The following is a 26,766-nucleotide window of genomic DNA, read 5'->3' as shown; positions in this document are numbered from 1 at the left end:
AGTCATGGGGACAAAGACTTGAACGAACTATGGCACAGAAGGATGGGTCACTTGCACCATGGAGCTCTAAGAATTCTCAAGAGCACTGTAACAAGAGTTCTGGATTTGAGTACGGAACGAGATGATGTATGCAGGGGATGCGCTCTAGGAAAGTATGCCAAGACGGCATTTCCTAAGAGCAACCACAGGGCCAAGAGTGTACTAGGATTGATACACTCAAATATCTACGGACCTATGTCTGTCAAAGCTCTCAGCGATGCCGAGTATTTCCTTACTTTCATTGATGACCACTCGAGGAAAACTTGGATCTATTTTTTGAAAACCAAGGATGAGGTTTTCAGTCGATTCAAGGAGTTCAAGGCTCTAGTGGAGAATCTGATAGGTAAGAAAATAAAAGTCTTGCGCTCATATAATGGTGGAGAATATGTCGATAAGGACTTCATTGATTTTTGCGCTAAGGAGGGCATCAAAAGAGAGTGGACAACTCCCTACAATCTGGAGCAGAATGGGCTGGCAGAAAGGAAAAACATTGTAGAAGCAGCTAGGGCCATGTTGTATGATCAGGGTATGCCAAAATTCCTGTGGGTAGAAGCATGCAACATAGTTGTCTACGTTCAGAACAGGACTCCTCATCGGGCATTGGGCAAGATTACTCCAGAGAAAGTCTTCACTGGGAAGACACCTGAAGTCGGTCATTTCTGGATATTTGGGAGTTTGGCATATTGTCACATACCCGAAGAAAAGAGGACGAAGCTGGATTAGACTGCGGAAAAGGGGTATCTAGCAGGATATAGCGAGAACGCTAAGGCATGCAGGATCTATCTTCCAGGGAGCAGGAAGGTAGTAGTACGACAAGATGTAAAGTTCATGGAGGACAAAACTTTCAGAAAATCTCACGAAATGCCTTCCAAGGAGCAATCGAAAGAGGATCCGTTGGTCATGCCTCGTCAACCAACGGAAGTGAAGAATCCTTCCTCAGATCAGGAAGATTCTCAAGATGAGGAAGAGGAGCAAACAGAAGAACCTGTTAGCAGAGGAAGAACCAGCAGGGAACTTCGTCAGATTCTACGCGTGATGCAGAGAACTTCATCGGAGAGCCAAGGAACAGTAAAAGGGAGCGAAAACAGCCAGACAGGTATCAAGCATTAGTAGCTCAAGATGGAGAGCCTGCCAGCTTCAAGGAGACAGCTTAGCATCAGGTCTAGCTAGATGCGATGGTGGAGGAGTATAACTCCATGATGGTAAACAATGTTTGGGAGGTGGTGTCAAGGCCTCAAGACAGATCTGTGGTAGGTTCAAGATGGATCTACAAGATCAAATACACTGCAGACGGCAGTATTGAAAAATACAAGGCCAGGTTTGTAGCTAAGGGGTATGCTCAAAAGGAAGGGATTGACTATGAGGAAACCTTCGCCCCGGTAGCCAAGTATACATCTATTAGGACCATGATATCTCTTGCAGCCTAGATGAGATGGGAGATCCATCAGATGGATGTCAAGACAGCATTTCTGAACAAGGTATTAGAAGAACTATACAATGAACAACCAGAGGGCTTTGAAACTCATGAGAAGAAGTCTCATGTATGCAGACTGAAGAAAGCCTTGTATCGGCTGAAGCAGGCACCAAGAGCGTGGTATGGTCAAATAAATGGCCACTTGCAGAAGATGGGGTTTGTCAAGAGCGACGCAGATCCGAATCTCTACTATCTGGTCGTAGAGAGCGAGCCACTTATCTTAGTATTATATGTGGATGATCTCTTCCTAACAGGATCATCTAGACTCATTGAAGATTGCAAGAAGAATATAGCCACAGAGTTCGATATGAAGGATCTGGGATGAATGCACTATTTTCTAGGGTTGGAAGTTTGCTAGCTAAAAGGAAAAATCTTCCTTGGGCAAGGAACGTATGCTACATAAATTCTGAAAAGATTCGGGATGGGAGACTGTAGACCTATGGCTGCGCCAATGATCACCAACTGGAAGAAGATTGATGCATCAAAAGACAAGGATGTCAATCCCACCCTATACCAACAGTTCATAGGGTCCCTGATGTATCTAGTCAATACCAGCCCAGATATTTGCTACACTGTCAACACCCTCAGTCAGTCCATGGTGGAACCAAAGAGGGCTCACTGGGCAGCAGCCAAGCACGTTGTCAGGTATTTACAGGGAACAGTTGATTATGGGCTCTTGTACAACAAAAGGAAGGATATCAGGTTGAGTGGGTTTACTGATGCAGATTGGGCAGGAAGTTCAGTGGATCGGAAAAGTACCTTTGGGTACTGTTTCAACGTTGGATTAGGAATAACCTCCGGGTGCAGTAGGAAACAGAAGTTTGTGGCTCTGAGCTCGTCTGAGACAGAATATATGGCAGCAAGCACAGCTTCGTGTGAGGCATATGGCTTAGAAAATTGCTGGTAAAACTATTCAAGATAAATATGGAGGCGACCAGGATCATCTGTGATAATCAGAGTTGCATCAAACTCTCTGAGAATCCAGTATTTCATGATAGGTCAAAGCATATTGATATCCGGTGTCACTTTGTCAGAGATTGTGTCCAACGTGGAGCTGTACAGTTGAGCTACACTCCTACAGGGGAATAAGTGGCAGATATCCTCACCAAGGCCCTTGCAAAGTCAAAATTTGACTACTTCAAGGAAAATATGGGGATGGTAAAGAACCCCTTTCAGAAGTAGTTTGTTAGAGCACAAATGAAGGAGTTGCAGTGCAGATGCAGTGTTGGTAGAAAGGACCAACAGCAGCACAGATGCAGAGGGAGTTGCAGTGCAGATGCAGTGTTGGGAGAAAGGACCAACAGCAGCACAGATGCAGAGGAAGGCGCAGTGCGGATGCAGTGTTGGGAGAAAGGACCAGCAGCAGCACGAATGCAGAGGGAGTTGTCATATAGATGCAGCAGTACATGATGCAGCGGTGCAGAGGATGTTGAGCAGGGAGGACTAGCATCAGCACAGGTACCGATCCCGGATGATCAGAGTAATACTCAGTGAGGAGTATTGCTAGAGCACAATCCTCGCTAAGAGGGAATGTTGATTTGGGGTAGCATCGAATGTGCTCTAGCCATGAACTTTGGTGGAGAGGTTGGGGTACATGAGATCTCCAATACCCAAAAAGGGTTTGGGCAGATTCTAAACAGATCAAGAGATATTAAAATAATTAATATTTTTAATGGAGTCCCTAAGTCTAAACTTAGGGAAAATAAAATATTAATGTGTATTAATATGAATCTGTGTTAGAACGGTCCAAAAAGACATGCATCCAGCGAGATGTAATCTTAGCCGTTGATTAGGGACTTACTCTCGGCCATTGAGATGTCAACAGAAAAAGTATAAGAGGAGGCTTGAGGGGCACTTGGTAAACACACTGAGGGAGACCAGTCAGTTCAATCTCTGGAGCAGGGTTTGCTAAGAAATTGAATCATTGGTCTAGACAGCAGTCAGGAGGCAGCAAGTACGGAACAGAGAGACGGGAGATCAGCACAGAAGAGGCAGACGCAGAGCCAGAGGAAGCCACGCAGAGGCAGCAGAGACTGTGCAGAGCCAGAAGGGCCTGTGTCATCCACGTAGAGGCTGCAGGAGTGACACAGAAGCCCAGAGAGGCTGCACAAAGCCTCAGTAGGCTAACACAGAGGGTTTCAGGCATAGGAGGGCTGACGCAGAGGCCGTAGGAGCCAGCGCAGAGGACGCAGAAGGTCATACAGGCTGACGCAAAAGCCGTAGAGGCTGACACAAAAGTCATAGAGGGCTTCATAGGTAGCACTGGGAGATTTTGTGGGGCAGACTGGGAGCAGATCAGTTGACGCGGAGCTGAGAGAGGGTGATGCAGTTCCTGAAGGGTGACACAGTTCCGGAGCAGTGATTGGAGCAGTGTTCATTGTCCAACACAAGGAACAGCCGGAGTCACCATGGGATTGATCATCCAGTTGCTAATTTCCCGGAATATTTGTCCCCGGATAGAGGTACTACTGTCGAGGACATTCCCTGGAGGGTGAGCCATTTCTGGCACCCTAGTTGTATTCAAAAATCTACTTAATAATAAAACCCTCATATATGTTGCACCAATTTCCCTGCATTGGGCTTTTCCAGGGACGATCGTCCAAAGGCCAAATCTTGCATCATTAAGTAAGATGGGGCCCCTCCTTGACCTTCAACAACCTTGAGGGGGTCTCCTGAAACGGGGTGCCCTCCTTGATGGGGCCCCTCCTTGACCTTCAACAACCTTGATGGGGCCCCTCCTTGACCTTCCACAACCTTGAGGGGGTCTCCTGAAACGGGTCCCCCTTCACCCCACCTTCCAACCATCCACCAATGGGGCCCCTCCAACCTTCTTTTTTAATATCTGCCCAGCCCCTCGGCCCACCTCGGCCCTTCGACCCCTTCGACCCCGCCCTAGGCTTATCTTTGCCTAGGCTTACCTCTGGCCTTCGTCCCCTCGACCTCGCCCTTAGGGGGTAGGGGTATTTTAACGGTGTCCCTTGTGTTATTGTTTCTGTTTACTTCAGTGCATCATCTATATATCTGTGAAGGCTGCATTTGTGTTTACTTCGATGTTTATGTAATTAAATAACTTGTTAATGTAAAGAACAAGTAGGGGATAATAAACCAAAAATTGCAGTAGGGTTTTCTGATGTGTTAGATTCAGAAAATTTCACAATTAATATTATTTAGCATCATTTTTTGAACCATTAACTCATAATTCTTTAGTATTCTTCAATTATTTGTAACTGAAACATCCCTATCTATCAAGTATTCACTCAATTATTAAGCTACCAATTGGTCATGAGCAAGGTTGCACGAAACGGGGACGAGTTTCCGAAACGGGCACGGGTACGAAACGTGACCCCCCAAATTTTGGAAACGGGGAAACGCGAATATATATATATATATATATATATATATATATATATATATATATATTAGGACATTTAAGAAATATGTGCAATCATAAAGCATATATGATACATTCTAATTTATTACATTATGATAAAAATTGTCAATTGTTAATGCATAAAATATAAGTCTCTAAATTTACATCACATTTACTCATGAATGATCACATAATGAAAATAGAAATATCCAAAATCAACCACGAGAAATTTCTAATTTCTTGTCTCATGCTTGATTGGGAGTCTCCTCCTACATAGTCGAACGACCTTAGTGCTCTTGATTAAATACAAGTTTCATACCCTAGTAACCTACATGCTCTTGATTATTGGGAGTCTCCCCTACATAGAGGGCTTGGTTCTCTTGATTAAATACAAATTCCATACCCTAGTACATGATAAAATCCAATGGAAACATTGCAATCCCCCCAATCCTGAAATCCTGAAAAACAGATAAGTCTGTTGGATTTTGAGTGAGATCTAAAATTCTACTTTCTCCATATGAAATCCAATGAGGGCGAAACCACACTCAAACACCCTGATGAACTGCATATCAACACTAGGGCAAAACTTCACTTTTATAACTTTAGACAGGCATCTAGAAGCAACTAGAAGGCATTAGAAAAACCTAATTAAAAATTAGAAGACAAAATAATAAAATAAAAAATAAAATAAAAGTCAAGTTGCATGTGGAAACGACATCGTACAGCCCAGAAACGCGTTTCCGACCATACTGGCTACGTTTCCACCTCGAGAAACGTGCCAGTACGGCCAGAAACATGTTTCTGGGCTGTACCATACAAAAACTCCTCCCCTGCCAACGTTTCCTGCAACTTAGGTCATGAGTCAATGAGATTGGACCCTGGTCATCAATGTCAGAAGTTGAATCCAAATCTGTCTATCAACATCAATCCCTGTTAGAAATAAGACTCACAATTTATTGGTCTTGGATGGATCATACATAGAAACAATGCTGGAGGTAAGGTGGCCTAATACCAAATCTCTCCTGTGAAGGAAAAGCAAATAATTAATCTTGTAATCATCTCCTAGAGAGGAGAAGAACGTAAAACCACCAAAATGGGTACATGACCAAAGACGGAAACACTTGAATTGAGGAAAAGTAAACAAAAGTAGAAAAATAAACATCAATCCACACCAAAGTCAAATTTTCTCGTGTAATCATGATAAATCACAAGCTCCAAAAGAATAAATTTGTGACATGTAAGAAATTGTACACCATGCAAAACAAAGACTGGGAAAGCACAAAACCATACCGACTAGAGGTTGGCCCATCAAAATTGAAGATTCCCACAATGTCCATTGGAGGGGGCTTTAAACTGCAATAAGTATTGCAAACAGATCCATTTCCTGTCATGTAAAACACTAATTACTGTGAGTGGAACACTGAAATATACATTTTGTAAACAGACACCCAAAGCAATAATACAATTTATGTTAAAATTAAGACTCCTTCAAACCAAAAGCGAATTGGAACAAAACTAATAAGTTATCTCAAAAACACAAAAATTATTAGAAAATAACAATCTCTAACAATTTGTGTAGAGCACAAAAATTAAGGCCTGTGAGAATGGAGATCCATTGACTGGTCCATGTTGGAAAATTCTTTTTCTTAATATTTCAGTCAACAACTTTCTGTCTATTACCATCCACGTATACAAAGGGGCAACATAATTAATGCATCCAAGAAATCTTTGAAGTTGTACCTTTCCATTCAAAATGTCAAGAAACACTTGGATGTATTCCAAGACATGAGGTTGGAGAATGATTATTCCATAAAAAAATTGGAATCCTAAGAAATTAATCTAAGAAACTTCAATTAGCAATTTCGCATTTTATCAAATTTATGAGAGAACACCAATCCATGACCATATACAAGATCATGGAACTTCTCCAAATGTTCTATGTGCTCTCCCCAATTCTCTCTTAAAACTAAAATATCATCTACATAAATAGCTAAAAACTTTATACAAGGTCTAAAGTTATCATCCATTCTTTTCTGCAATTCACTAGGAACATTCTTCAAACTGAATGGCATGACAGTCCATTCATATTGCCCCATAGGCACAACAAAAGTCGTTTTGTACTTGTCTTTAGGCTTGCTAGCAATTTCCCAAAACCCAAACTTCAAATTAAATTTGGAAAAGATATGGCATCCCTTCATTCTTCTGATTAAATTATCTTACTGGGAACAAGATGTTGAATATCCCTAAGGAATTTATTGAGAGGACAGTAATCAACTACCAATCTTTTCTTACCTCTCCTTTTTTCAAAATGCTTATTGACATGGAAGCCTATGCATGCCCAGTTTGATTTTAACAAAACGATGAATCCTACAACCAAAATGGCATCGATCTCTTTTTAGCGATCTGCCAAATCTTCAGCCCTCGTTCCTTTATAATTTTCCCTTCTAGGATTTGAATGAGGAACTTCAGGCAAACTGACTGCATATATTTCTCTTTCCCATAAAGCATTTGATATTTTTAAACAACAATTTCTTACAAGCTTTTCCTTAATAAGACTCAATTATTTTTCATACCTATATTTTTCTACCATAAGTGGAATTCTTTTTTTGTGATTCTCAATATTCTCTAGCTTTCTTCTATAAGTGTGGACTTTATTAACCCTTGCTTGAAAGCTTCCTTTTGTGGGAAGGGAAACAAGGTGTCCATTGATCTGCAGAAAGTTCTTCTCATCATAAATAATTTGTGGAATATGTGCACTTAAATCCTCATTTCCAATGGGAAGATCTATCTTGTCCTTCAAACTGAATTAAACTAATTGGGGATGCACTTCCTGGGAATCTGATCAAATTTGTTTGTACTCCTTGCATGCAGAAGTCATCATACTAGTGCTCGGAATCCATTCATGTTAGGGAAAGTAATTTGCTTTTGCTAAAAAGAGAATCTAAACAATAGGCTTCATTAGTTTAAACTAAAATTTACAACTTACAAAATGCCTGCTTTGATTCTAGTACGGATGTGACTGAAGGTTCAATCACTCTGATATCTCCCTCTAACTCTCACATGTCTTCATACTGAAGATCGCTTTTTCTCGCAAATTCTTCTCTTGCTTTTTCAAGAACCAATCATTTCACGAAGAGATTCAGATTCTCTTTCTTTCATCAATTCCTCTTCATTTTTATGAATTCTTTGATACTCTTCATCATCAGAGTTAGTAGCAAATCATTGATTCTTCAATCATGCTTTCCTTCTACAAATTTCTTACTGCAATTTTAACTTTTCTTTTTAAAGAACAACTATTTGATGTTTCCTTTCCCTTTTTCTAAGGACTCCTGCATGCGTTTATTCTCGTACCTTGTTGATATTTGGTCTAATTTGTGAATAGGAGGTAGATGATGAAGCAAGTAAAGACTGGTGGGCAGGGTCCTTACTAGAAACCTTAGGGAGACTATTACAAGCAAAACTATTATAATTTCTAGGAAGAACAAGATGACTAGCAGAATGTACATCTTTGGAAGAATCTTTATAGACAATAAAACATTCACCTATGGTCTGTGGGAACATAGGTAAACTTTCTGGTCAGATGAATGGCGTGGAAGAAGTAGAACAAGTTTCATGGGTGGTTCATTGGAGAGAAGCAAGTTGTTGTTGTACACACCAAATTTCTTTTGGACATGGCTAGAGTTCTTGAAACCTACCATGGTAGAATGGTTCTTGTAGAGTAATGCAAAGATACTAACTATGATTTTAATCTTTCTTCCATTGGATGTTGGAAAGATTTATTCACATATAGTAACTGGTGGGTATGGACAAAAGGATGAAGAATACAAATAAGATGGCTGACAATTTGCCATAGCATAAGTAAACGCTTGGTTCAATGCTTGCAAGAAGGATAGATCTGATTCATTGGGTCTAGCTAAGTAGGCTTCCTTGAGTTAAAAAGTGACCACGATCACTGCCTACCGCCAGTTACACTATGCAACACCTTTGCAACTTACCACACCAGCTACAAATCACAGCAAGACCTTCTTCTCCATAGTCAATTTACAATCAAATTTGCTACTGATCTTAGAGGAGTTTGATCAGTATTTACTTCACAAAAATTATATGAACTACCTTCTTTTTAAACCTTTCAAAGGCTTTGTAAGTAAGCTTTTATTTACAGGGATATATGCTCTAAACTCCACCACACTGTCTGTTCATGAAGGAAAACTCACACACACAAATCTCTCTCTCTCTCTCTCTCTCTCTCTCTCTCTATATATATATATATATATATATATATCGACACACACACACATGGTCATAACATTGTTACTAAGCCAATTAATTCATATTTTAAAGGATTTTTTCAAATTCATTTTTCCATAGATGGGTGTGCATCTTTTGTCACTAGCAACTCACTGCAACAAACACAACTCATCTACCACTGGCAACTCACTCAAATGGATACAATTTCCTGCCACTATTGACTTTTGTCCTTTTGACAAACAAACAACTACTCGTGAAAACATATATCCTACCACTAGTTGCCAATAGGGTTTTAGCAAATAAGATGGCTACAGTGTGCAAGGGAGGTTGCATCTAAGTTTTGATAACAAAAGAGGTCAGCAGTGTTTGCAAACAATGCAATCTAAGGTGCAACAACATCTACAAGGTAGTTGTCACTTCGACATTCTATTTTCAAGCTTGATCGTGTAACTAACATTTTTTTATTCGGATCTCAGATAGTATTTAGTGAACACTGACCAACCCTTTCTGTTTGCGGTTAGGGCTTGTATTTGGCCTCCTTGACTGCGTCTAGGGCATAGCTTGTGGCACTTGTTGGACTGCGGCTAGGGCTTGTGGAGACCTTCTCTAGACAGCATATAGTTTTCCTTGGACAGCCTATAGAAGGCTTCTCCTAGTAGCGTAGGTAAACCCTCCTTCTAGCGCTCAGTCAGTTGGAGCTGACCTCCAACATCCTTCAAACCCTCGCCGGCATGTCTTCCTTGCTGCGGCTAGGGCAGCCTCCTTTCCTCCAACATCTAGGGCTCCCTCTTCTAGATTTCTCTTCCACTAAAACCCAAAGCGAGTGGAGAGAAATCAAGAGAGAAGTGTGTGTGAAATGACTCTCAAGTCATCTCCTTTTGTACTAAAACGTTGAGCACATGTGGGGGTTATTTGGTTGTTGGCTGACCTTAACGAATTGTCTTATAACACAAATAAATTCGTAACTTCATGAATACTTATTGGAATCGGATGATCTTTAGATCAATCCTACACCTCTCGATGAGAGGGATCCAAGAAAAATATCAGCTGCCATAAGTAAGATGACCCACATGGAGTTTGGCCCTAGTTTCCAATTTTAACAACATGTTTGCCCCTTGTAACTTTGCTAACATTCAAGGTTATCTCGATGATCTTCCAGAGAATGGGATGGATAAATTGCCTTCTTTTCAGGAAAATAATGCAATTAGTGTTAATGCTCATCTGAGAGCTTTTGGTTCTTGAGTAGGTAAGTATGTGAGGGTTGTTGATTATAATCATGAAGATGTAAAAATGAGCCCTTTTTTCTTACCTTGGAGGGAAATGCTTTGGAGTGGTTTATGGAAAAGCCTGATAATTCATTTGATTCTTTGCAATCGATTATTAATGCCTTTAAGGAAAATTTTGGAGATAAGAGAAAAGAGAGGCATCTCATAAAAGCTATCTGTGTCATAAATAAGAGAGAAAATGAGACCGTAGAAGAATTTAATAAGAGATTTAATGATATTATTAAGGAATTACCTCAAGATTATAAACCCCTTGATAAATCTCTTTTGGATTTTTACATCGATGCTTTTAATCCTGATACATCTTATGAATTGAGACGAGCTAAGAATTGTGATTATAAAGTTACTCAAACTTTCGTTGTAGAGCCTGAAAAAGATATGAAAAAGATAAGAAGGCATCTAGGAAATCTAAAACCCCAGGTTTTGATAGGGCTTCAACAAAGTTGAAAGAACCTAAAGGTAAAGAGGTTAAAGAATCTGATGACAACCCTATACAAAAATTACTGCAAAAAATTAAAAGCATGGAGCTTAACCAAGCAAAATTAATCTCTAACCATGCTAAGGAAATAAGTACTTTGTAGTCTAGGTTGGTTCAAATGAAAAGGGCTCAAGCACAAAATTTCTAGCCTAGGAATAATAATAATAATCGAAGTAATAATACTTGGCAGAAAAAAGGCCAATCTAGTGAGCAGAGACCGCCTAATTTGCTTGAATCTACTAATCTAGTCGATGAAGCTCTGCGTTATGGTAGGGCTTGTGATGCTCTTCATGAGGAGGCTACTTGCCCCACAATTAAAAGAATTGTGGATAGTGGAATGTTTGAGGCAAGTAATCAAATAAATGTTGTTGGTAAAGAATTTTGTTTGTCTATCGAAGATTGGATGGAGGATAAGGAAAACGGTCAAGATGTTAGACCTTTCACATCATCCTTTAGTATAAATAATTTTGATCATGAAAAGGATGTGATGGTTAAATTATTTGGTGAAAAGCGTTCTCAAGAGCAAGTCCTGGAAATTGCTAAAGATAGCTCAATTTAAGAGTTTTTAGGCCTTACTACAATATATGTGCCATGGATTCTAAGAAGATTGAAGTTCATGGGTTAATCAAGGATTTATAGGTTCATTTATCAGTTTACCTTGACATTATGATTGTTATGGATGTTGTTGTTGTTGTTGTTGATGTCCCTGATGCTTGGGGTATGCTATTATCTAGAAAATGGGCCTCTGATCTAGGAGGAAGTATTCAGATGAATTGGTCATATGCTACGATTCCTTCTCCTAGAGGTGATGGGTTTGTAAGACTTAACAGAGAGCCCGAAAGAAGATTCCATGCTGAAGATCCTAAGAGACCCCATAATGAGATAATTAAAGAACAATCTGACATTGTCAATTATGTTATTATGTCTAATTCCATAGTTCTTCTCGATGATAAGCTTGATGAAAAATGGGCCTCTGATCTAGGAGGAAGTATTCAGATGAATTGGTCATATGCTACGATTCCTTCTCCTAGAGTTAATGGGTTTGTAAGACTTAACAGAGAGCCCGAAAGAAGATTCCATGTTGAAGATCCTAAGAGACCCCATAATGAGATAATTAAAGAACAATCTGACATTGGGAATTATGTTATTATGTCTAATTCCATAGTTCTTCTCGATGATAAGGTTGATGAAAAGATTGGGGATCTCAAGGATAAAGTATGGTACATGTATTTTGACAGTGCATCATCTAGGCATGGTAAAGGTGTTGGAATAGTTTTAAAGTCTCCCCTTGGTCATGTTTTCAAATTTGCCTATAGATTGGAATTCGAAGCAACCAACAATGTTGTTGAATATGAAGCTTTGTTGTTGGGTCTTGAGTTGGCAAAGGCTTTAAGAGTTAAGTTGCTTAGTATCAAGGGAGATTCTGACTTAGTTATCATGTAGATTAAAAATAAATTTACATGTAAAAATCAAAGGTTAAGGAATTATCGAAATGTTGTATGGGATACTATGGAATACTTCGATGCCCTTGACCTTGAAGCTATCCCAAGAGAGCAGAATAGTTTGGCAGATGAGCTTGCCGTAGCTGCTTCTACTTTGCAATTATCTGATGAGTTGATCAAAGATAAGATAAAAATGGAAATTATTTTTAGAATTTCTCTTCCAGATAATTTAGAGCATTAGCAAAGTTTTTGATGACAAAAAGAAAGTGATTCGTTTTCTTGATAGTTTGGATGAGATCGAAAATTTTCAGATAGATTCTAGGGAGAATGGATCTGATCATCATGCAGATATTATAAATCCTACTCCTAGGAATGTTGTTGCTTTAGAGCAACACTTTGATCACCATGATACCACAAAGACGAAAGAGGAAAATAAAATGGATCCAGGTGAATTCATCGAAGTAAACATTGGTACCTCTAGTGATCCCAAGGTTGTCAAAATTGGTAAGGGTACTAACGAAGAAGAAAGGAAAAAGTTAACCAATTTACTTCGTGAATATTGGGATGTTTTAGCATTTTCTTATGATGAATTAAAAGGTTATAGGGAAGATGTCATGCAGTACACTATCCCTTTGAAAGATAAAAATGCTAAACCCTTTTGTCAAAAGCTTAGGCAAATAAATCCTAAGTTAGCCCCTTTAGTTCAAAAGGAGCTTTCAAAGATGCTTGCAACATGAATTATTGTTAAAACTAGGCATTCAACATGGTGTTCCAACCTGGTGATTATTAGGAAAAAGAATGGTACAATTAGACTTTGTGTCGATTTTAGAAACCTTAATCTAGCATGTAAGAAAGATAATTACCCTTTGCCAAACATGGAGACAATCTTGCAAAGAGTAAATGGTTCTGGAATGATGTCATTGCTAGATGGATTTTTTTGATATAATCAGGTATGGGTTAAGAAAGAGGATCGTCACAAAACTACATTCACCACACCATGGGGTACTTTCGAATATATTAGAATGTCGTTTGGATTAACCAATGTTGGGGATACTTTTCAAAGGGCTATGGATTATGCTTGGATTAATTGAGAAAATTATCAAAATTTATCAAGATGATCTTACGGTTTTTTCTAAGGATGGTATTAGTCATATAGGTCATATCTTAGGCAAGTTTTTGACAAGTGTAGAGAGTTTGGGATATCCATGAATCCGGCTAAGTCTGTTTTTGGAGTAACTGAAGGAAAATTACTTGGTCACATCATTTCTAAAGATGGGATCAACATTGATCCTAAAAGAGTTGAGGCAATCCAAAAGATTCCTCTCCCTCATAATATTAAATCCCTTCAATCTTTTCTTGGAAAAAGAAATTTTCTTAGAATATTTATTCCAAATTTCGCAAGAATAGCTAAGCCTATTCAAAGTCTTTGAAGAAGGATGTAAATATTTTATGGAAAGAAGATGACAAAAAGGCTTTCTAGGAAATCAAGGGTGTTATTGCCAAAGCTCCTGTTTTAGTTAGCCCTGATTATTCAAAGGATTTCATGATTTTTCTCTTTCACTTCTGAAGATACCATTGTTGGTGTCTTATTACAAAAAAATAAGGATGCTCATGAGCAGCCTATAGATTTCACGAGTAGAGCACTTCAAAATTCTGAATTAAATTACACTACCATGGAAAAGTGTTAAAATTGGCAACTAGGGACAAATCCCACTTTGGACAACTCCTTTGAGGAAGATAATTGTGGCATTGAATTCCTCTTTTCGAGAGGACCAAAATCGACCTAAAGAACACCGAATTTGGATAAGGAAAAATATTTATTTAGTTAAAAGAGATTCTACAAGTCATAACTTTATTAAGGTGGGAAAATTGAAAATTTGAAATTCAAATTTTGCCTCCAATTGTAAAGATAAGGAAAAATATTTATTTAGTTAAAATAGATTCTACAAGTCATAACTTTATTAAGGTGGGAAAATTGAAAATTTGAAATTCAAATTTTGCCTCCAATTGTAAAGATCAACTTCACCTCCATAAGGACAAATTGTTATATATATAGGTGTCCTCCATCCTCATTTCACACATCTTCATCACAAATCTTTCTCTCTAAAATGGCCGCAGAAGGAAGGAGGGCACCAGCGAAGGAGGAAGGGTTTGCTTGTCACTGTTGCTGGGCTATTAGAGGGACCGAGTTTGCTTGTCACTGTTGTTGGGCTATTAGAGGGACCGAGATCTTAAAGCTAAAGGCCAAGACTTTTAGGGACTTGTTTGGGATATTTCAAACTCCATTCAAAGTTGCGTCTTTATTCTTATGCAGGGAAAGATCTCACAGAAAGGTTGTTGCAGGCTTGAGAGCTATTTGAAGGAAGATCATGGGCTGTTTTGTGAAGGGTGTCTCTTGTGAAGTTGGGTCGCAGCGCTGTGAGATTCTCTCAAGCAGGTTGCAAGCCTAAATGAGCTCGGATCAGGGTTGAATAGGCAACAGTTGATCCGTAATTGATCTAAGACAAACAATAAGGTATTACAGACTCATGTGCATGGATGTGTCTATGTTATTTTATGCAACGGATCGATAAGATTGCGAAATACACAGACACTGAAGCAGTTAAAGAAAACACAACAGGAAAACATATAAACACAACAAGTTTAATAAGGAGTTCACCCAATACTCCTGGGCTATGTCTCTTGGTCCAGCCTTCAGTGGTGGCCTCTCTATTATGTTTTCAAAGCAGAGTTTTTACAACAGTGAGCTCAATTTGAGTCTCACTCAACAGATACAATTCAACAAGACTGTACTTGGATCCCCCAAGTCTCTGGAGTACACAAACTCTCCTTACTGAATCTCGACCTCTATTGGTCATAATGGTATGAGTCCAATCTGAGACTCAATACATGACAGGCATATACAGAGGAGTTCGCTTGAACCTCTCAAGCCCTTTCTAGAGTACACAGACTCTCTAACTCTCTCTGTCTCTGTCTCGATGCTGCCTTTGCTTCTGCAGGTCAGCTCGACTTCTTCTCTCTGTTCTCTGCTATTAGTTTTCTTAACTCACTTTCTGCTTGCTTCTTTCTCTGTCAGTTCGTGGCTTTAAAGCCAATCTGCTTCCTGACTGTTCGTTTCCGCTTCCCGGCTTTCTGGTTCCCCTGCCTCTATCCATTCGAATTCCCCTGTCCTGCGTCATCAGTCATTGTATAACGCTTCACAGGGAGGTGGCCACCTATTCCGTAACGAATGAGTGTCAGTTCTCTTGGACATGGCCGTTTATTCCGTTACTCCAAGAATGCCTGCGAAACACGACCTTCTGCCAACGCATCGTCCATATCAGACTTCAAATCCTATACAACTCTGTCTGTTTACCTTGTCAGGTCCGGTCATCCATCGGAACACATCTCCGCCGTTGATCTGGGGGCCCCAGATCCTACGGTCATCGTTCATATCAAGCAGCTAAGTCACATGACGTTTACCCATCCAATGTGAGCGGTTTTCTCTCTCCCCGTCGGGACGCATGGCGATCGCTGTGTGGCATCGGGCAGAACTCGGCCGAAACCGCTTACCGCTCGAAGCCCCTCCGATATTCTGTTGGTTTTTGTGGGACCCCGCTTCTGACAGAATCGAAGCGATATCCATTGTATTTTATGATTTTTCAGGTCTAGGTGTTTGCGGCCCTTTTCTTCTTTGAAGGGTTTGCGCTACCCCCGTTTCTGGAACTAGCCTCTGGTTTTGCTAATTTGTGATAGTGCGCATTACCATGGGTCGACGGTCTACACGCTTGACGAAGGGTCCTCGTTGCTCCGTGTTGATCACAAATTGCAACTATTACGAGGATATCTCTGATAAGCTTGATCTTTATAATACTTTGAAATTTTGGCATGAATTTTACAGAGTTCATGAAAACTTAGAGTGTTCTAGGATCCAATTTGGATCAATAGTATACCACGGAAGGTCGCAGTCTTTGTATGAGGGTTTTGTGGCTAGTTTAAGGGCTACAGTAAGCTCACCTTAGCCTCTTACTATGGACAAAATGTCGTTGCTCTGGAAGTAAGGAGAGCATTGTAGTTGTTAGTCAATAAACCCTCACCAACATTCTATTTGTTGTTGAAGAAGTTCGAGCTCACCAAAGACTACTTTGCCTATGCCGTCGTTGACCATTCAACAGGCACACTTTTGTTTGCTATGACAGAATGCCAGAATTGCATTATTGTTTGGACCATCTACTTATCTAAGGGCAGTTATATTGTACTCTCTCTGAATATTTGATATTGATAATAAGAAGAATTGATCAATGGTTTTCCCCATCTTGGGGCTTTTCCCTGGCTTGAACCAATTTTGTGTTCTCTTGTCTTGGCTTGTGGTTTTTGTTCTTTCGTCAGCTACTATCAATAAAATGAAAATGTAAACTAGGGTAATTTGGATTATTGAAGTAATTGACCTAAGCAAAGAACATGTTAACCTAATCTTAAGACGGTATCACAGCTCAGGTGAGAATAAGCCTAAGCAGGAGTATAACAGAAAGATTGCTTTACCAACCTGAAGGTAAGACTTCATGAAGTGCCTATGAGCATAGACCAATGTGGAAAAAGTCGAAGTCGGGATTAATTCGGCAAGGGTCCAAAAGTTGAAAAAGTCGGCAAAAAGTCGGCAAAATTAAAAAAAATTCAAAAATATTCTTTTTTTTAATTATTTTTTTAACATCTAGAGTATCCACAACATCAAATGAATGCATTTCCACATAAACATGTAAAGAAAGCTAATATATAATATGTATATGAAGTCTAGTGCTACATCACATATCAAAATAGTGAATCAACTCCTAAATCTTGAGTCTTGTCTGAGTCTCAACTCTCAAGACAGCCGACTTTTTGGGTCAACTCCCGATAAAATCGGGCATTTAAGAATAAATCGCGATTTTTTCGTTTCTGAAAAAGTCTGCAAAAAATCAAAGGATTAAATCGTTTTGTTGAAAAAATCGTAATTTTAGGATTTAATCCCAATTTTTTGCAGACTTTTTCCACACCAGACTGCCAAATTGATTAAGAACAGGAGGATGGATTTCTCTGCATTAGGCTTCAGCGGTAATAATGCCAAGCAAAGGCCGAGATTTCTGTCCAGACCTTGTTGATTTTTAATGTACCTTCAACAAGTGGTTTCCCATGGGTTAGTCTCTACCTAGGGAAAAGTGTCCAAAATAATTATTTTCCTAAGTGTGACTTTATAAAGTGAAAGTGACTTTATAAGTGGTAAAGTCAATGTTAAATTATAAAGTGAAAGCTGACTTTAGACAAAGTACAATGCGGGTATTTTATTTAATGGGCGAGTTAAAAAATAGAAAGTGAGAATTAAATGCACATTTATTCTCATCCCTAGATCTTGTTGAAGAATTTAGGGGCGAGCATAATTAGAGTGATTCTTCAATGCATGATAACAATTTGTGAAGTGTTTATGCAATTTTTATCTTAGCTTGATGTTTACTTTTTATTAGCATGTGTGAGTTAACTTCATCAAACTACTATCAAAAACAAAAGAAACAAGAACACACATATTGGTTTTTTTCCAGAGCCAAAACCTCTCCCTCTTGGAGAGGAAAACCCACGCATAAATTCTTCTTATAGAGATTCCATTAACAAATACCAAAACCATGACCCTTGACACAATCTACCTCCCCAAGACCAAGACATCCATCCTCTTCCTTACCATTGCTAAGATCATCATCATCACTGTTGTGTACATTGATGTCATCATAGTATTACTACTGCACCTTATCTGAGATCATCCTCATTGCTTCTTCACGGAGACCATAGTTGCTATATCTGCATAGAACTCACCATTGTTGCACCATAGAGTTCTTCACAATAGTATCACTGAGATCTATTGTATCTCTTCTATCTCTCTCTGAAATGAGATCATTGTTGTACCTTGACACCATGAGATCACAAAAATACAAGATCATGATCATTATATATTATGATTACAGTTCTTCCAGGATCTAGACTATGATTTTTGTCACTGCTCCTTGTAGCACATCAAGACTACATTACGTTAGATCTGAATATTGTAATAGCTAGTGAGATTGTATGTCTCCCATCATAGGTATATCGAGGATCTCTTGTTCATCACCAAAACCCTTTACATCATCAGAGTTATGGCAAGACTGTAGTATATATATGATGGAAACAACATCTAACATAAGCTTTATTGAGTCGACAGAGTAGTTTTTATATCTGTTGTTCATTGTCTAGTCTTCTACAGGAGTACCACCAAGATCTACGTATGCCATGAATGCTCCTCTATCGTGCAGGATCAACCATCACTGTAATGTCGAGATTACACTACATAGATATGCCGAGAGTGTCCAGAATCCAAACGATTGTTGTGTCCTTACATGAGGCCATGACTGCACCTAAAACCCAAAACAAGGTGCAGTCAATACCTACTGCGACTTTGTGGAATTTCAGAGGCATCCGAAGCTTTCCCTTGTCTACGGCTTCCTTTCTTCATTGACTGTGGCTTACTGCGGCTCCCTTCTCTTCATGACTGCGGCTCATCAGAGGCATCTGAAATTTTGTTGTGTCATTTTTGTTGACCCCTCCTAGGTATTTATAGTAATGAGCCACATATAATTGACCCAGCGTATGTTCATAAACCGACCTGACTATTTGATTCAAGCCGACATGACATATTTATATATTTAATTCATTTGTTTGGAGCCGACATGATTATTCCCTTACCGCTTTGCTTGCAGACTTCGGAGGGCTTGTTTTGAGGCATTGATGTTGGTCTTGGAGGATTGTCAGACAACTTTGAAGACTTGTATATATTTACATAAACTCATGAAGAGTTTCTACACACATGACATGACTGTTTGATATTTAAATAAATCCTAAAGACATCAAGAAGAAGTCTTTCACCTAGTGACACTTCTTGCTCATGAAACCCATGTAGCAAGATTACAAAAATAATTTATTTCCTTTTATTACATCAAATACAAAGATCATGTCATTATGAAGACCGAACCTAGTTACACTTTCTTCAACACTCCCTCTTAACTAGGGAGGTATTCATAATGGTACTTGGTCATTCTCAATCTGAAGAATTTCTCATAAGAAGAATCGGATTTGCAATCTATCTGTTATAGCATCCATTTCAACCAACATTGTTTCCATTTAGCAAGGCCTTGACTAACAACTCTATCTCTTACTTAGATCAGAGCATACAATGTTGGCGAGACCAATGACTGATAGACACACATCATCATTGTCTCTCTTAGGGTCATACCCACCCGGGTGTTCTCCGAGTATGCCCTACTAGGACTATTCTCATCTTGGGTTCCCAACCCTCAAGAATATTGGTCCTCTTGCCCACTCTTGTCTTGAATTCCCTACCACATCCTCAAAGAGTGTCGGATGCCAGATGATTACACAATCCTCCATTCTTTCTTCCAACCTAAAGACAAGAATGTCATGTCTAACTCTCCCTCTTAACCAGGGACGAGTTCCAAGTTTCTGTTCACTTAGAAACTTGCTCGAGTCCCTTTGCTCTTAGGAACTTCCCAGAGCTCCCTCTTACCCAGGGACTCTATCATCAGTGCTTTATAGGGTCTTCTAGTTGACTGACGATTCAAGACTTCGATGTCATCAATTTCTTCATATGTAGGGTTCAACCATCTATCACTTTCCTCCGTCATGTCATTCCTTCTTTCTTGGAAAGTATTCTTCTTGGATTTACATCTGGGCTTCCTTCATAGGCTCATCTGTCTTCATTTTCCTTCAACAGTGATTGCTCTGGATCACAAGGTACATAGTTGTGACATCCCTCACAACTCTTCTTTCATTAATCCTACACACATACCCAGACTTTTCCAAGAGGTCAAACACCAAAACAAATCACATATTACCTTTTCGCAATGGCCTTCTTGCAATAACATCTTCTTGTAGGTATCAATCATCCTGCATACACGTTGACACATCTCCCAATGATATATGTTGTAAATGGTCGTCATCCTTTCAAACTTCCATCAAAGTCTTCACATCATTCTGGGAGGTTTCCTGGTCAAGTCTTCCTACTCCTCTGGATGTTGACTGCCTTCATCATGGTTGCATACTTCACGATCTCTTCCATCCTCATATCTTTCATTCCCAGGAGCTCTCATAGTTCTTCAATGGTCATCAACTACCTCATACTACATTATGAGGACATATTATGTTGATTTCATCTAGTCTGACTTATGTCTTTCTGCATCCTTTCAGAGGAGGAGATCTATTCCCTTTTGATCATGCTTGATCCATTTTATCTGCAACCACATGTCATGACATTACAATATCAAATGCAAATACAAATACAATCATACATACCTCATTTTCCTTCAGGTATTTTTCAGCAGCTTCCTTGATTGAAAAGATCTTCAATCCCTTGGTCTGCTTCATTCTTCATGTCATTGAACCACCATCTCATGAGTTCCAAGAGTTGGAATTTCTGACGAGACATTTGTTGCCTTCCTGGACTAGGAGATCCTCCGCTGAGATCTCTATCAGAGATCCTTCAAGATCTAGTATATCCCCATCTGGCAAATGTTTCCTTTGACCTGGATGACTTCTTCCTTTCCTTCAATGTACAACGAGATTCCCAAGAGCTATGTTCTTCATGATTCCATATGAGCTCTTGCTTCCATGATGCCACGATGCATCTTCTTACTATGTTCATATCTGCAGGGACTTCTGATAGGGTCCTTTTGAGAGAGATACCATCTCATTCATAGTGGAGATCTATTACTCCCTCTTTCCCTTGATCCTTTCCTCAGCTTCCTCCATCCTTCAGGTAATCTTTCCATAGTACTTATCTTGTCAACCTTTCCTTTGCACATATTGAGTCTTTTGTCTTTCTCTATTTAACATAGAGACCACAAACTATTGATTGAGGTGACCTTCTTGTTCATAGACATATGTCACCTTGCTTATTAATGATGATCATCTATTCATCATTTTCCTAGATCTCTCAATTGAGATCTCATGAAGACGTTTCTTCATTCCTTGGCACCTTCTGCACTTCATTTCAGAGAGTATATCCTTTTATGTTTCCTTTCTTACTTCATAGAACCTTAAGAGTTCTCATGACTTCAAAGGAGACCTTGAGGTACTGACTTCACTCCTTCATGAGGATTTTGTCAATCCTACTGCAAGAACCTTATCTAACCCATAGATATTCTTGCACTGATGAAGTCAATAAACCAAAACTTGATTATAGAATAAAAGATACTTACTTGATACGTGAGGGCAAGATCTTCACCTTGTTCATCTTGGTTGTTGTTGAGGTAGATGCATTGATGCTTCCTCCGGATAGGATCCTTGCTGAAGCTTCTCTTCAAGTCCTTCAAGAATAATTGACTTGAACATCTGGTCCTTGCAACATCGACTAGAGGTTGCTTCCATGATGTAATAGGATAGTGCAGCATTGAATTTAAGTCCTGTCCATGTGCTCTTGAATCTATTTGAAAAGTATTTAATCTGAGATAGTGACTATCACTGAGATGTTGTAGGTGTAGCTATGGAAGACATCTACTGTCATGTACCCTGAGATCTGAAAATTGTTGTCATTCAACAACCCTTACTGTTGCAAAATTATTGTTGTATATTGTTTCCTTGATCTAAGGTTTATAGGTCCTATCATCTTTGAACTTGCTTTGATGCTTGAATCTTGATTCTTGCATGTCTCTTTTCTGCCCTTCCTTTGACTGCTAAACCTATTCTCTCTGATACAATGTTGAAGAATCTAGGGCATGCATAATTAGAGTGGTTCGTCGATGCATGATAACGATTTATGAAGTGTTTCTGCAATTTTTATCTTAGCTTGAGGTTTACTTTTTATTAGCATGTGTGAGTTAACTTCATCAAACTGCTGTCAAAAACAAAAGCGACAAGAATAGAGATATTGGCTCTGTACTAGGGCCAAAACCTCTCCCTCTTGGAGAGGAAAACCCACGCATAAATTCTTCTTAAAGAGATTCCATTGACGAATACCAAAACCATGACCCTTGACACAATCTGCCTCCCCAAGACCAAGACATCAATCCTCTTCCTTACCATTGCTAAGATCATCATCATCACTGTTGCTTACACTGATGTCATCATAGTATTACTGTTGCACCTTATCTGATATCATCCTCGTTGCTTCTTCACTGAGACCATAGTTGCTATATCTGCATAGAACTCACCATTGTTGCACCATAGAGTTCTTCAAAAAAGTATCACCGAGATCTATTGTATCTCCTCCGTCTCTTGCTGAACTGAGATCATTGTTGTACCTTGGCACCATGAGATCACAAAAATACAAGATCATGATCCATATATATTATGATTACAGTTCTGCCAGGATCTAGAATATGATTTTTGTCACTGCCCGTTATAGCACATCAAGACTGCATTATGTTATATCTGAATATATTTTTTTCCTGAATTGGACTAATTCTATTAATGAAAAATATGGTACAAGAAGATACATTCAAGAGAGACAGAAAACCGGCAACCGGAAATGATAGGACTATCAACCTCGGTTCCGGAGAAGAAGTGAAACAAGCAAGAAGCTACAACATATGGCTGGATGCAAAAGAAGACTGACTTCTACCCAGAATGGGTAGAAGCCTCAATACAAAGATTTTTCCCTTTCCTTTTTTTGACTTCGACCCAACCGTCGAGGGATGAATGAGCAGTGACCACTTGAAGATTGGGGTTCTTCACAGGGGAGCCCTCCTTTTCTGATTCAGAGGAGGAGGTCAAATGGATGCATTTCTGAGCGGTGGCTGTGTCGGAGGACTGCGCCGGACCATCGGTGGAAGGGACCACAGGATGAGGAGCTTGATCCATTTCCGCATCGCTACTTTCATCTTCAGAGCTGGAAGAATCAGAATCCACTACTGGAGGTGGAGAGCAAGGAGCCCATCGTTTGGACTTGGGCTTGGAGGGGTTATCCTTATTCTTTTTTGCCAGGCGAGATGGGCAGGTGTTCTGCAAATGCCCTGATTGGTGGCAATGGCGGCAACAGAATGCAGTATTTTCGTAATCCAGTGTCTGGGACCAGACAAAGTTGTTTATCTTGAGATTGATTTGGTCTGGAAGTCCTTTGCTCAAATCTAACTCCACACATATTCTGGCATATGAGTAGAGACCTTTGGATTCCCGCCAGTAGTCTCCCATCATGAAACTGCCCAAGGTGTTGCCTATAGCTCTATAGACACGAGTATGCCATAAGTGGGCAGGTAAGTTTGGAAGCCTGATCCATACAAGTGTCTTGGTAATGACTGCAGTTGCTGGATCAAAATCTGGGAACCAAGGAGTCAAGAAGAGCCCCGCAGTTCCCATGAACCAAGGGCCTTCTTCTAAGGCCTTTTCATAATGCTTACTATTATCAAATAGGACAATGAAGTAACCTTTTGAACAGAAACTGACCTTACAATGATGAGTCCAGTTTGCATGGATCCATGCATAGAGATCCTGAGATCGCGGCCACAGTCCGTTGAATCTGCAAATGATGGCTCTTTCTGCAAATTCTTGAAGTTGGGTTGCAAGCTCTTCATGGTTGAGTTCAACAGAGGGAACTTCTTCTATCTTATCAACCAAAAAGGGTTTAGGTTTAAGGGCCTCCAGGGGTTTGGGGTTCTCAGAGTGTACTGCATCTTTGTATGAGAAGGGACGAGCAGAGGATGACTGTCCCACTGCACCTCCTCTCAGACGAAGGGTTACCACCAAAGAGCTGTTCCTAGTAATGCTGTAAGAAGAGAGGGGAAGAAGGTCTTCAAGTTGTTTACCTTGAAAGAGAAGTCTCTGAAGGCCTGAAGGGATCTCGATCCGCCGTTCTAGATCCAGTTTGAGATCCTGCACCAGATCTGAAGAACTGACCCATTGCAGGATGGTTCTGCCTGTAGTCTGAGAAATTTGGATCTAAAAAGAGTCAATGAAGTGCCTAGATCCAGTGCTAGGGCTTCTTGTGCTTCCGAGGGCAGATCTGCCATGGCGATTTTCCATCCGGGGGGTTAGACCTGCAAGATCCTTGCCGATCTGTTTATTGAGAGCCCGATCTGATTGATCAGTGGCAGATCTGGGGTTTTTAAACTTGATCAGATCAGCAACTTCACTCATGAAAGCAGAAATAGCCGAACCCGCCATTGTGGAAGGCGCCGTAGTGAGGGCTTTGATCCTGCGCAGACTACGAGGGGAAGCCTGACCACGAGAAGGAGAGATCGCATCGTCACTTGGGTTATCAACACCAACGCTGCGGGCCAAGGAAGAAACTGTGTGATTGCCAGCCTGCTGAGAGGGAGCCGAAAACTCAGGTACGCAGGCGCAGATCTGAGGAACGCAAGCTCCTCTCCCTTCCCGTTCTACAGAACCAGCAGGCAGGGCGGAGCCGAGATCGGCCATGCTGATGAGCGCGAGCAGTTCTTCCATGTTATATCAGAATATTGTAATAACTAGTGAGACTATATGTCTCCCATCACAGGTATGCCGAGGATCTCTTGTTCATCACTGAAACCCATTACATCATCAGATTTACAGCAAGATTGTAGTATATATATGATGGAGACAGCATTTAACATAATCTTTATTGGACCGAAAGAGTAGTTCTATATCTGTTATTCATTGTCTAGTCTTCTACAGGAGTACCACAAAGATCTACGTATGCCATGACTGCTCCTCTATCATGCGGGATCAATCATCATTGTAATGCCGATATTACACTACATAGATATGTTGAGAGTGTCCACAACCCAAACAGTGGTTGCGTCCTTACACAAGGCCATGACTGCAACTAAAACCCAAAACAAGGTGCAGCCAATACCCTATTGCAGCTTTGCGGAATTTCAGAGGCATTCGAAGCTTTCCCTTGTCTGTGGCTTCCTTACCTCATTGATTGTGGCTCCCTTCTCTTCATGACTTCGGCTTCCTTACTGCGGCTCATCAGAGGCATCCGAAATTTTGTTGTATCATTTTCGCTGACCCCTCTTGGGTATTTATAGTAATGAGCCACATATAATTGAGCTGACATATGTTCATGAACCGACGTGACTATTTGTTTCAAGCCGACATGACATATTTATATATTTAATTCATTTGTTTGGAGCCGACATGATTATTCCCTTATCGCTTTTCTTGCAGACTTTGGAAGGCTTGTTTTGAGGCATTGATCTTGGTCTTGGAGGGTTGTTAGACAACTTTGAAGACTTGTACATATTTACATAAACTCATGAAGAGTTTCTACACACATGACATGACTCTTTGACATTTAAATAAATCCTAAAGACATCAAGAAGAAGACTTTCACCTAGTGACACTTCTTGCTCATGCAACCCATGTAGCAAGATTACAAAAATAATTTATTTCCTTTTTTTACATCAAATACAAAGATCATGTCATTATGAAGACCGAACCTAGTTACACTTTCTTCAACAGATCTAAATGAATCTGAGCCATCAGATCTTAGGGTTGCCCAAAAGTCATTTAGGGAAACAAAAGGGGGAAAGAAAAGAGAGATTGCATTCATTCTTCATGAGTAGATTGCAGAAAGGAGGCTGAGAACTGGAGAAAAGTTCTGAAGGAGAAATTCGTTGCAGCAACCTAAAGGAGTGATTTCTAGGCAAAGTTGGGCACGGAAATCAAGGCATAAAAGACAGCAGAACGTACAGTACGAACAACATTTAATGCTGTGAGTTGCACGCCGTTCGAGAGAAGTTTTGAAAAAAAATGAAAATTCCGTACAATCCATATAGTCCGTACGGAATCTGTACAATTTGTATCCATATAGTACATATTTTCAAATTCAAGTGGGCATGCAAATCGAGGCAAAGTGGGCACAGTTGTCAAGGATTTTTGGGCTAAAGAGATAAGTTGTATTTTGCTGTTTTGTTTTGTCGACAAATTTAATTTTCCTTAACTTGAAAGATAAATAAATTTGAAGAGCTCTCTAACAAGTTTTCCCTATAGAAGATTGAAGGGGTTTTGCCTAGGCCTAAGTTGACCAAAAATCTATGTGTTTTTATGTGTTGCTGGTCTGTTTATGTCCATATTTATTTTCAAAATGTGTTGATAGTCCCATGTGTTTTAATCTGAAAATTACATTTCCAGAACTCTATATGTTGAATGTATGTTTATGGGAAAGGGCATTTAACTAAATGGGACTGATAAGGTGAAATTAAAACCGGGTTGGGATTGCAGGAAACTTTTTAGTCATCATATTTCAACAGATCTGTAGAAGTTCGAGTCCTCTTGGAATACATTCAGGCCGAGTTCAAGATCGAAGTAAGGCATTGAGGCCTGTTGGACATGCTTCAGTCAAAGAATTCAGGCCCGTGAATTTGGGAGAGGGCTTGTAAGAAGGCCTAGTCCCACTCATGGCCTTATCTATGAACGAATTCCTATGAGAGGAAGCAAGCTAAATATATGATGACAAG

General features: G+C 39.8%; 1 protein-coding gene across 1 annotated transcript in view; it reads right to left on the bottom strand.

The window, feature by feature from the left end:
- Positions 1-26,766, bottom strand: part of LOC149180304 (eukaryotic initiation factor 3 gamma subunit family protein) — a 430,646-nt gene that overhangs the window by 166,079 nt on the left and 237,801 nt on the right. Inside the window, exon 8 of the mRNA XM_089416013.1 lies at positions 6,174-6,267. Coding sequence (XP_089272139.1) covers positions 6,174-6,267 — 94 coding nt within the window. The remainder of the gene's footprint in view (positions 1-6,173; positions 6,268-26,766) is intronic.

Source organism: Pinus tabuliformis, chromosome 3_2 (assembly GCF_031772625.1).
Source record: "Pinus tabuliformis cultivar Carrire ecotype Pingquan chromosome 3_2, CPIR1, whole genome shotgun sequence".
In the NCBI taxonomy this organism is placed as follows: Eukaryota; Viridiplantae; Streptophyta; class Pinopsida; order Pinales; family Pinaceae; genus Pinus; species Pinus tabuliformis.
Note: the sequence above shows the minus strand (reverse complement) of the source record. Positions and strands in the feature narration are given on the sequence as shown.